The 12247-nt window shown below is 41.9% G+C and overlaps 1 protein-coding gene across 1 annotated transcript; it reads right to left on the bottom strand.

Annotated features, from left to right (window-relative positions):
* Positions 1-1609: 1609 nt before the first annotated feature.
* On the bottom strand, positions 1610-3838 carry LOC119906453. Its single transcript, XM_038723875.1, has 2 exons — positions 3551-3838; positions 1610-3204 (listed from the first exon to the last, which is right to left on the bottom strand). The coding sequence occupies exon 2, from the start codon at positions 2931-2933 to the stop codon at positions 1785-1787; it is 1149 nt and encodes a 382-aa protein (XP_038579803.1). The 5' UTR covers positions 2934-3204; positions 3551-3838; the 3' UTR covers positions 1610-1784.
* Positions 3839-12247: the final 8409 nt, after the last annotated feature.

Here is a 12247-nt window from a genome sequence, read left to right as displayed (position 1 = left end):
AGACAGCTCGGATTGGGTTCAGGACATCAGGACCTTTGATGAGGATGTCGTTCAGACTGAGACATCTGCACTTTTGGCTGCTGTTCCACACTAGTCTGACTGGGGTGGAGACTGAGTGTGGGTTTAGTGCAATGAGATGACTTATGTACCACACTGGCCCGGTCCAACTCTGCAGAATGTCTTTGGACAGCTTCATTGCGGCCCTGCGGTTCACCATCTCATGGATCTGTGCAGCGTAGGCCGCCTTCCACTCAGGTTCTTTTGATAGCTGCTTCTCAGTTCTGAGGAATGTTGCCTCTACTGCTTTCCTGTTGTTTGGCAGGGTTGCTGGATCTTCTGTCCACGGATACTTAGCATGCCAGTGTGGTTCGGTGCTGTGTACATCTCCAGTCGTGTATGTCAAACCATTTCTTATGATCTCCATCTCCCTTTCTTCTGCAAGAGTTATCTCCTTTCCCCCTGGCTGGCAGTTCCCGCAGCGACACCCTCCACATCTCGGCTGACAGGCGGCTCCGATGCTCTCCCACCTCCACCACTTCAGAAAGTCTTTGCTGCTGGTGGCTGTGTTAGACTGGGTCTCGGGGTGGTCGGGATACTGGCAGGAAATTGGGTCTGTCTTGAATTCGAGATATTTGACTGCTGAAGTTCTCATTGATCTGGCGAAGTGAGTCTTGGACGAATGGGCCATCAGGGTGACTTCCTCAAAGAGGTCTGGATGCATGCCCCCGACTGTCTTGCCTAGTGGACCCTCCCAGAGCACCAGGTCACCAATTGAACGGATTTTTTGGGGCACCAGCTGGCCTTCTTTGTGGCTGATCAGAAGCTGGATTTCTCTGGGTCTGATGAAGTCTTTGAGGGGAACATCAGGAAAGATTTTCTGCAGCTTGTCAGGTTGAACATGTCGGTGCACCTCTGCAATTTTGTCAAGTCCGTAGCAGATCAGTTGGTGAGACTTCAGAGTTCCTTTTGGAGTCCTGACTCTGATCTTGAGGAGGTAGCGCTTTGTAGCGACAGATACTTTCATCCCTCCGACGCCATGGACGACTAGTGCGACATCTTCACTGCGAAGGTTCAGCTTGCTTGCAGCTCTGTGGGTTATGTAATTTGTGTCAGACGCCAGGTCAATAAGTGTTCCGATTCTTTGCCCGTCATTGGCAGTGACGTTAAGGAGCATCAGGATCACAGGGTACTCGTGCAGACCAGTCTCCTCCAGAAGGCCTCTCTCTCCTCTCTCTGCTGCAGTGGAGTTGTATGCTCGAGATGCGATGTTGCAGAAAGCATTGCGACACTGCTGCGCTAGCTCAGGTGAAAGTTTGGAAAGAAACTCTTCCTGGGCCTCGGTGTAATTTTTCCCCTCAGCTCTCACCGGACCAAACTTGGGTCTTTGGGACAGCTGTCTGGGTAAGGGACAGAGAAGGTAGTGGTGTTGGTCTCTGCACTCTGGATTCCCACACAGGTAAGTAGTTTTTCTGCAGGGTTCATTGTGGATTTCGAGGCACCTCTTGCAGGCTCCGAGCTGTTGCACTGCGTCCCTCTTTTCCTGGAGCTTTGTGGTGGTTCTAAACCTCCTGCAGATGTAGAGCTTTCTTTTGTGTTTTGGATCCCGCAGATGATGCAGCCTCCTAATTCACTGCTGGATTTAGTTGTCCTTGTTCGGGCATACTTTGTTTGAAACCTGGTCTTCTCCTTGGCAGGGTCGATGTCTCTCAGCTGTTCTAACTGCTCGTAGATAGACTCTTGGGATTGGAGGTATGCCAGTAGCTTGTCAAAGCGGTTCTGGTGGCTTACAGCATTTTTGGGTCAGCAGCGTGGGTAAGCCAGTCTTTCTTCAGGGACTCTGGCAGCTTGCTCTCGATGGATTTTATTACTAGTGGGTTTTTTATGGCATCTGCATTGCTCAGTTCATTTAAATCATAGAGGGCCTTTTCCACTGCTTGGATGAGCTCTACGATTCTTCTTGGGTGGTTACCACGAACAGGTGGGATAGCTTGTAGCTCCTCGACAATCTCAATAGCGATGGTGGCTTGGTTTCCGTAGCGGTTCTCTAGGACTCTGAAGATCTCGTCTGCTGAGGTGTAAGTAGAGAGCCGTAGATCCTTGGCCACTCTTTCGTCGAGGCTATCAAGTAGTTGAAATTTCTTCACCTCTTTGGATCCGGTTGGTTCACCTTGCTTCTGTAGAGCCTCCCATTCTTTCCTCCATCTGTAATACTCACGCTGGCTGCCGGTAAACTTTGGTAAAGCTGTGGCTTTTAGCTTTATGGCTGCAACAGGGGCTGCGCTGTGGGCTGTGACAGGTACTCTGTTGCTGTCCTCTTTAATACTTGCTGCTCCAATCAGGGCGGCTTTCCTCGACACCAGCTTGGGAAGGAGGGTTTCGAGCTCCGTTAGCCGACGATTGAAATCTTGCTTCTCGGCTCGTGGAGCCCAGCGGTTCCAGGTCTGGTGCGCTTCTTTGGCTTTGTGCACCAGGCTCTCTAAATGGCGGAGCATAAAGTCATATGCCTCCAGGGGTGTGTCAGGCTGAGTGGAGGAGACGTTCTCGCACTCTGCCTCTGCAGCTTTTAGAGCAAGGGTCAGTTCTCTTTCACCACATGAGGCCCATAATGTCTCCTGGACAAGGTGCTTTACCTCTTTTAACTTCTGCTCACACTCTTTCTCCGTCTTCTCTATGTCAGCTCTCTGTTGGTCGCTTAACTCAGGTGCGCCCTCTGCTTCGGTTCCTTTGCCCTGTGCAATGTAAGCAGCCTCAAGCTCCTCATTTGCATCCATCACTTTAGCGCCCTCTGCTGTGAGTCTTTTGAAGTTATCTTGCAGCTCCTCCACAGACATCTCCATGTGGGTCCTCGTTATATGGTTGGTGAGTCGGGAAAAAAGTCTCTTTACTGTAGTTCGCTCTGTTTTCAGCTCTTCGAGTGACTTGGACTCGGCCATGTTGCCTTTTTTGGCTGTTGGACTGACAGGTGAACGGCAGGTAGTTGATTTCCTCCAGGCCCCCAGGTGGAGTCTTCTCCCTCTTTGTGGTGGGCTCTTGTGGAGTCTTCACTTGTCACGGCCGGTTTCCTACCGTCAGGCCGGTTTTTCACTGTCAAGTGTTTCTTTTAACTGCGAGGTGTCCACACTTGACAAGGACCAGACTTCGGATTTCACTCAGAATAATTTATTTGAATAATTGAACAGGAGTTGAACAGTATAGGTGAAAAACCTTTAAACACAGAAATAAAAAGCATTTTGAATAAACAGGTATTTCCACAGTAAACACAAGTCAAGGTAAATATTTCCAAAACGGTAAGTATATTTAAATTCAATATTATTCTTCACATTTCACCAAACTAATTATGCATTTTAATTAATCTTTAACAAAACAATTTTGGCTTACTATTTAAGCATTCTTTTACACAAATTAGGTAGAAAACCCACACATTTTAACCATATATATCCATGCATTTGAACATAGTTTCTCCCTCTCTTCAACCATGCAGCGACAACTTTAACACACCCATATTAACACCTAAACAGAAAAGATTTAAACAACATTCAAGTGAGCTTACCGATAGCCCGTCAAATCAAAAGTCTCATTCCCCGCAGTGGATGTGTGCTGCTCATTCCGTCATGTCAGTCCCTTTCCACCAGCCAAATGACTGCGTTATATGCTCCCGCTGATTGAAGTGTGTGCGAGCTTCTGATTGCTCAATCTAATTCACCTGGTCGAGGGTGCGCCAGGGCGCGCACGCACGGTCACACGCGGCTGCCGATGCAGAGCGGGGCGGCACGCAGGTGAGACGGCATGCAGGAGGAGGCGGGCACACGGGAGACAGGCGCACCTCTGCCAGATCAGCGCGACAGAGACGGTGTGGCGCAGTTGTGGTATCCCACTCTCACTATGAACTACATTCTGTAACAGGCTTATGTACACAAACATATACGTACACATACAGACACACTCACCCACATGCACTATTGCGTGCCATGCAATGCAGGGAACTGGTCTTGGTCTTGACCCGGTCTCGCCATCCCTCGGTCTTGGTCTCGACTGCTCTCAGCCCCTAAAAGTCTTAGTCTTGGTCTTGTCTCGATCTCAATAAACTCTGGTCTTGGTCTTGACTTGGTCTCGGTTTGGGTGGTCGTTTTCTGTTTCAGAGAGCGAGATCAGATAATCCCTAGATCAGTAATTCCGGCAACTGATACTGTGAACCTAACCTCCTTGGGAGGAGGTTGGGTTCACAGGATAAGTTGGAAAACCGTCAGTTTCTCTCTGACTCCGCCCCTCCTGCGGAGCCTGAGGCGGCTGTCTGACACACCGTTTAATTTCCTCATTCATTGTCGATATTAAAGCACATATATGAACGCATTTACATCTTTAAAAATTTTAAAATCGTGGTTAAATAGGCTATTAGTTTTTTACCCAAACATGATCTTGAACATGACCGTTTTATGATTAATCTGTCATCGATGTAAGGACAGATCTCCGCACATTGGGGATTTATCCTCAGCACAGAATAAAATCTATGTCGGTCTTTAGGTAGGTTATAATGCTGTGACTCTGTGGACAGTTGCACTGAAAACACTTACTGTGGCTACATTACTGCAGTAATCACTATTTAATATGTAACCTATAAAACTGATCAATGAACATGTTCATTGATTACTGCAGTATGCCTAATCTTTCATATTGTAGGCTAGTCGCACTGACTGGAACATTCGTAGTTGTCAACTGGAGATAATGTGACTATTTCTGAGTGAGGATGACTGGTGCAGCTGAAACAAATAGGCCTAAATAAGGTTTAAAAGTGAGTTTTTCATTATTAGGCCTTCCTGCTGATAGTCTGAATGCGTTTTGACAGCATTAATAAAATACGAACTGAGCAAGATTTAAAAGATGTAAAATAGACGCCTAAAACTTTAAACCTATAGATACATTTTCCATAGCAAAAAAAAAATTAATAGGCTAACCTGCTGGTTGTGACTGACTTTACAAACAAAAGGTTCATGAGTAGCCTAAACTGTCTTATATTTGATCTATAGCCTACCTATTTTCATAATCAGGTAGCCGATCGGTAAATGATGAATGAGCAACGCTGTGTAGTAAGCTAATATTGTTAACGCATTGATCCTTCCTCCACTCCTGCATTTCAGAGCCTATCATGGTTTGTGTTGGCATGCATTCATATTTCTAGCTCCACCCGATTAAAATGGAAGCTCTGCGTTTATTTACCCGTTGCCATGGTGAATCGTAGTATCGGAGCTCCATTGATGATGGCTTTTTTTCATCCCCACACACGCGCTTCCATTAGGCTCAACATACTCAGAGCTGATTGAACTTATTCTGATCAGCTGTTCTGGAACAGAAAATTCAGAGTTTGCCATCTCAGGCTCAATCAACCCAGAGCTCAGGGTTAAGCTAAGAGTTTGTTAAGCCTGCTTTCTGAAACAGGGCCCTGGTATAGTCTTTGCCATGTTCATCTACTGACTTTTGGGACTGATCATTAAAGTGGCCTATGTGAATTCTGAGTTTAAGGTATTCTAAGTATGAGTGCACCCTCACATTGAAATGTACAAGGCTAGACACAAAAATAAGCCTGGGCTACACTTTTAAAGAATAGAATGAGATATACAGAGTTTGCTCAAATGTTGAAATTTTATCTTTACATACAAGCATTAATTAAAAACATTACACACACCCATGTTCACTGAACTTGAACATCAGCCTACAACAATTAAAGTAAGTAGGCCTTGTTACCGTATGGCTCAAGGCTGGCAACAAAAAGGGAGGCCTCACACAGATAATAAGAACAAAAGTGGTTTATTTAACTCAAACTAACAAACAACTTTAACTAAGTTGATGGCGTGGGCAGATATGAGGAACATCAGTCATGTCAGAAGTGTGTGGATGAGTGAGGATGAAGTGTAATGCATGTTGGTGGGTGCAGCAAATTAAACAAAGGAACAAAGGCTGGGGTTGAAGCAGCAGGCCAGCAGAGAGAGTGATTTCTAGAAAGACAGCCTTTTTATGCCCTCTAGGAAGCCCAGCCCAGATGGGCAGGTAGATGCACTGGACCCTCCCAGCTCTACCTACAAGCCACACCCAGAATCTGCAAAACAGAGAAGACATACAGGCAGGCAGACTGGGGAAGTCGTCACAGCCTATAATGCAAAAGTCCAAAAAGAACTCCTATAGCCTACACAACAACCTATTGATTCGCCTACAAATGTTCAGTCACCGGTGTCCATAAAGCTAACAGCACAAAACCACACACATCTATCTTTTAATATATCTTTTAATATTTTCTACAAGATAGCCTATAGACTATTTAATGTTTTCTATAGGCCTGGTCAATAAAGAAAATACAGTAATTCAGTAGCGGACAGAAGCCGTTGCCATGGTTACAGGAGTTCATTGACACCCTTGGATCCAAGACTTTATACACACATACGCTAAAACGTGGCCAACTGCGTGGAAGCCCTTAACACCACCATAGACACAGAGAGACAGATTGGGGCAGGGCTTCATCACGGAGCCCACTTGCTATGAAGTCATACCAAGTTTAACGTTACATGACCCTGGACTCACAGAGTCTGTCTCCGTCGTGACTGCCGGAGCGGATCACAGCCATTCTAGTCTGTGCTCACACAAGAAGCGCTGCAGTGTTCCAGAGGTGTCCCTCCACTCTGCTCCAGAGAGAATATCAGCCAGTGTATTTTTGCGCGGCTTCCGTCAAGCAGCACAGAGCAGATGAACCAGGAAATCAATAGCAGAGAATCTGTCAATTTTCAAAATAAAATACCCTTTGCAAACTTCTGATCATATAATAAACAGTTAAAAACAGACAAAAAAAGAGAAACAATTTACTTATGCAGACTACTTAATCATAGTAGAAGCACATAAAACAAGCACTTATCACCAATCAAAAAAATCTAAACATGCGGGCCACAGAGAGCTGTGAAGAAGGTAGTAGAAGCACAAAAGGACAAATTAAAAACAAGTAATTAACATGAGGCAGGCTGCACGCTCTGCTGCTGAAATCCTGAGGGGTTTCCAGTGGAAGTTGACACCGGTCAGAGAACAGAACAATAAGATGCTTGCAAGATCATTGCTGCAGCTGGTCAAGTTGACGGGAAGGAAATGTCCCGACTCTCCTGACGGCCAAACCGCTACTGTGTGGGTGTTATGACCTGGCTCAAAAGGCCACAACAAAAAGGGAGACACACCATGGTAAAAGTTTAACAAAATATGTTTATTTAACCCAAAGTTAACTAAATTAAGAGGTATTTCAAACTAACATTAAAGTATGAGGTATGTAGTCTGTGGTTTCAGTAGTGTCTGTGCAGGATGATGGTTGCATGAATGTATGTGTGAAGGTGTAGTATGCAAAAAACTAAAGGGGGAAACCAGGGAGCCGGCCCACAGGGAGGTCTGACCTGGCCTCGACAGCAGCCCCCTTGCAGAATGAGAAGACTCTACAGGGCAATTAGCCCAGGTGCCCAGAGTTACTGCAATCAGCTCTTCCTCTACGAGAGAGAGAGAGAGAGACAGGCCACACCCGCTCATGACCCCACAGGACGTCACAGTGGGATAGATTTTGAATGTGCAGAACGTTTTGAACATGAGCAGAAAACTTGCTGAAGACAGGCTATTACTGTCCAGGAGTTTATAAATTAATTAAAATGTAATTGATGTGAAAAGGTGCCATATGCACATTTAAAGAGGTTTCTTTCCCAAACAAAAGACACCAAAGATTTAAAAGACTAAATCATGCCTACGTGTGTTGACTCAGCAGGGATGATAATAAATGAGAAATTTTGATGTACAGGAGAAATTTTAGCAAATACAGAATGCCTGAGTGCCTTACTGTATTATATTCCATCATATTTTTCTATTTTGAATTGTCACCTGCCGCCTGAATTTTGTGTTTTCCTTTAATAAATAAAGACATTTCCATCAGCACAAAAATCAGAAATTGGTGCAGAACTCACCACAGACACCCCCATCCCCCTTGCTGACCACACGTGTGTGTGTGTGTGTGTGTGTGTGTCTGTGTTAAAGAAACAGAGATGCTCTCAGTCTGAATCCCAGAGACTAAAGTAGAATTCAATGAATAATAAATCACAAGTGTGAATGCCAAAGTAGATTCATCAAATCCTCATTGACCTGCACTATCATGGGGGAAAAAAATGTCACTCCATTCACTGTGCTCACTGTGATTTCAATTTAACACCAGAGGCAATTCAAATTGCAATGAATACTTTTCATCTCCGCAATTCATCCATCTTCTTGAGTGGAATATTTACAATGATCATAAAAAAGCACTTAGGCCTCGTGTCGAAAATCAGTTCCTTCTCTCCGCTGTTGCCAATGGAAAGGTTCCAATATTAAAACTATTAGCATAATGTCTGATGATGTCTCCATCCAATGATAACAAACTGCTCTACCAGCACCTCTAAAGCTCTTTAATTCACATGTTATATATTGTTTTTTTTTTTCATCTGTACAAAAAAGTTTTAAAACAACAAGGCTTTATGTGCTCTATGTCCCAGATTATTTCTTATATGGGCGCAGTTACTTCACAGCAGGTAAAACCCAGGAAGTCACTGCAACAATGCATTTCATTTTCCTAAAATATAATATATTTTACAAAATGTGAAAGTATTCCTATGGCCTTGATTAGACATTGAAATATGTAATTAAAAAATAAAAAATAATTGTTGTTAGTACGATACAGGACTTGACCACAGGTCTCCACATGCCCATGCACCCCTCTGACCACCACACCTTTACTTTTAAATGCATTGTGTGAACATCACACTACTTCCTGCTTGGCAATGGATATAAATTACCATTTCAAATTAGCTAAATAGGATCTTAATGCATAAGAGACAAGGTTTATGGTCTTAGTATCTTCAGGTTGTGCCTGTGTGAGTGACCACGTACTGTAGACACATGAAACTGAACCACTGAAGGCTGAGCATAGTTTTATTACAACTGTCAGATATTAATTTGAGCCTATAAACTCAGAGCTTTCCATCTCTCCCTGAAAGTCTGTATGTGCTCTCAGGGTGACTTTCAAACTTTACACATGGATGCCTAGGAACCAGATGGGGAAATTTTTCAACAGCTGCATTTCCTGTTTTTGTAGGACCCCCATCAAAAAACCTATTGACTTGCCTCTGAAGGACACAGATTGTGTGTGTGTGTGTGTGTGTGTGTGTGTGTGTGTGTGTGTGTGTGTGTTGGTTTTGCTATACTTGTGAGGACCAAGTATTGAGAAACAACCTTTTTTGTGAGGACATTTTTTGTTGTGAGGACATTTTGGGTGGTCCTCACAAAAATAATTCTGAAATAGCCTCCAGAGGGTATATACATCATGCTCTGTAAGTTTCACAGAATAGTAATTATGGAAATTGGTGTTTTCCCATGTGATCGTGAGCTCCCCCTGTAGTACACACTCGTGTACAGCATCAGACATCCTGGAAGGAGGAGTCTGAGGGAGAGGGATTTTTCTGATTGGATGGTTCATTGCCTAGCTGGGGGATTTTTGTGATTGGTCACTTCAGTCACATGTCTACACTGTGGAGGGAAAAGGAGGGAGGGGCAGATGCAGTTGCAGGGTGACTCACAGAGGCCTGTAATCAGCCAAATCTCAACCATGAAAACCTATTAACTCAAGTATAAACACAGTAATGACAAATGCACACAATTAATGATATTAATGACATTTATAATTTACATTATCATTAAATAATTAATTGATCATTATTAAATTATTTAAGGAAAAGAAAAGTAGAAATAATTTCTTTAAGGGGATAATGGGCTTTTCACTTCTGCAGTGAACAGAAATAAACAGTGGAATAAAACCTAAATTTAAAGAATGAAAATAGATTTAATTTCTAATTTATGAGAATTTGTACATAATGTGGGCATTTTTACATTTACTGTTAATTTTGAGTCTTAAAGTTTTGATCTGTGTACATTTGGGTTGGAATATGGAATATGAAGTGAATATTTAATCCTCTAAATGATCTTTGATTAGGATAAATTTGTTAATTTGTTGACCAAGTTGAGGAAACTTCAATTTAAGGTTTTAAATGTATATAATCTAAGTAATAAAGGTAAGGACAGCTGCAAATGTCACCTGGTGAAACAGCCTACTGTCTGATTTTTCTATTTGCAAACATTGTGTCTTGTCAGAAAGTAGATATTTTCTTGTATGTTTTGGATGGATCGTGTAGGTATAATCATTTTATGTATCATGATTACATCACTTTCATCTGATTCTGACTCCAATTCCTCTGCTCATTCCATTTGCTAAGTTTTACTAACCGTCTTTCCAGACGCTGCTATTTCTCACCTGCATACCAGTTATTATCAGTGTTTTTCCTGCTCTAGCCCATCACCTATAGTCTTTAGCCCTCTGACCTGCTCCTTAGTGTTTCTAACCTTGTTTTTTATTGACCTGTTTGTATGCAGGACATCTTGCCGGTTCATCTATACCTACAATATACCTTTTGTGGGTCTATTCAACTGCTCCAACTGTAGTCTTTAATCAGAAAACGTCCATGAGGTTCATAAGGTTTTTTCATAAAATGCCAGATAAACTAGTATTTTCTCTGTAGAGAAACACATTTAACACAACTCTAAATAAATATTTGGTACAAATATAAATAGTTTGTCACTTGAGAAAGCATGAACCTAGCCCTCTAAAAAATGTGGACTAGTATGGACATTCCAGAATTGGAGGAGTTTTTATAAAATTTCAAGTACCACTAACACACCCACTTGTTATGATACTTGTCCTGAGACTAAATGTAAATTATTGTTGAAAAAAGTGGTTCATCAACATCAAATAGCTCTAATGCTTGATGATCATACATGTCAAATATAACAGTTTAAATACATTTTGAATCAACTTTTTTTTGTTTGATATTGTTGAAAATGTATCATGTCACTGTTAAAACAGTTTGTTGGCAGATCAAGATTTTTTAAATAATAGTTATTATGAACTGAAGTTGTGTCCCACAACATGCGCTCAAACCTGTTACCAAAATGTATTTAACCTGGCGGAGGAAGAGAAAAAACATTGAGTTAACGTGAGGAAATTACATCGAGCCATTTGCTAACACCACGGATATACCAATGGTAAGTCTTCTTTTCTATTTTCCAATCTTTTCAGGCTTGACTAAATGTACCAATCAAACCGACGCAACCCTGCTACTCATATTATCAGAATAAGAGAAAATAATTTTAAAGTTTTCTTTCTTTATATAATTTTTTGTAGTTTGTTGTGACTTTGACAGTATCATTAAATTCCATAGCTAGCATCTGTTCCTGAGAAAAGCTATCGTTTATTTGCTGTTACCCAGAGGAAAATGTTATTGCTGAATAGTTGCTCTTCTACAGCACAGGAGATAAAATTGCAAATCTCATTTCAGCCTAATTTTAGTTTCAGTGTTGAATGACCCGTTTCTCATATGTTGCTCCTAAATTCACTAGGAGATATAAATTCAAATAGAGTATTTAGCAAAAGTAGTCATAATTGAGACTTGAGGTACAGGAACAGCAGCTACTCCAGCAACACAATTAGGAGAAGAAAAAGAGTTGCCCTGAGCAGGACTTGAACCCAAGACTGCTTGACTAAGGGTACTATCTCTGCCACTGTACCATTTTACCACACATGAACCTGATGAGCTTTAATTCCATGGTCCTCTGCTTAAGAAAAGTAGAAATACCAGATTTAACATAAATGTCCTCAAAATTCTACTGAAGTAAAGGTATTTACGTATTCCATAATGAATGTACTTAATTATCAAAAGTAAAAGTGTTTATGCTGTTTGACATAGTATCTCAGTTCTTGCATGAGTTCAATTTTATTTATAATGCCAAATCACAACATCAGTAATCTCACAGCGCTTTTCATAAAAGAGCAGGTCTAGACCGTACTCTGTGATGTTCAGTCATTGCATTATTTTCAATGACCAAATATTTATTTTTCTTCTTCTCAGTAACTTAAGTACAGGAATCAGATAAGCAGCAAAAAGTACAATAAAGGACTTGAAATGTAGGGGAGTAAAAGCATAAAGCCCCCCCAAATGAAAATACTCAATAGTAAGTACCTCAACATTTATTCAAGTAAAGTATTTTCCAAACCCTAATTGGGTCAGTAAGACAAAACTGAGACATATGTTGGAGCTTTTTTCAGATCTCTTGTTTTGATCAGAGTAAGACACAGATGAGTTTTATGCGGAGAGAAAAC

The sequence above is a fragment of the Micropterus salmoides genome, unplaced genomic scaffold, assembly GCF_014851395.1.
Source record: "Micropterus salmoides isolate LMB-PRFRI ecotype aquatic unplaced genomic scaffold, ASM1485139v1 Ms_hic_scaffold_1604, whole genome shotgun sequence".
In the NCBI taxonomy this organism is placed as follows: domain Eukaryota; kingdom Metazoa; phylum Chordata; class Actinopteri; order Centrarchiformes; family Centrarchidae; genus Micropterus; species Micropterus salmoides.
The sequence above is the reverse complement of the archived record's forward strand: the minus strand, read 5'-3'. Positions and strand labels throughout refer to the sequence as shown.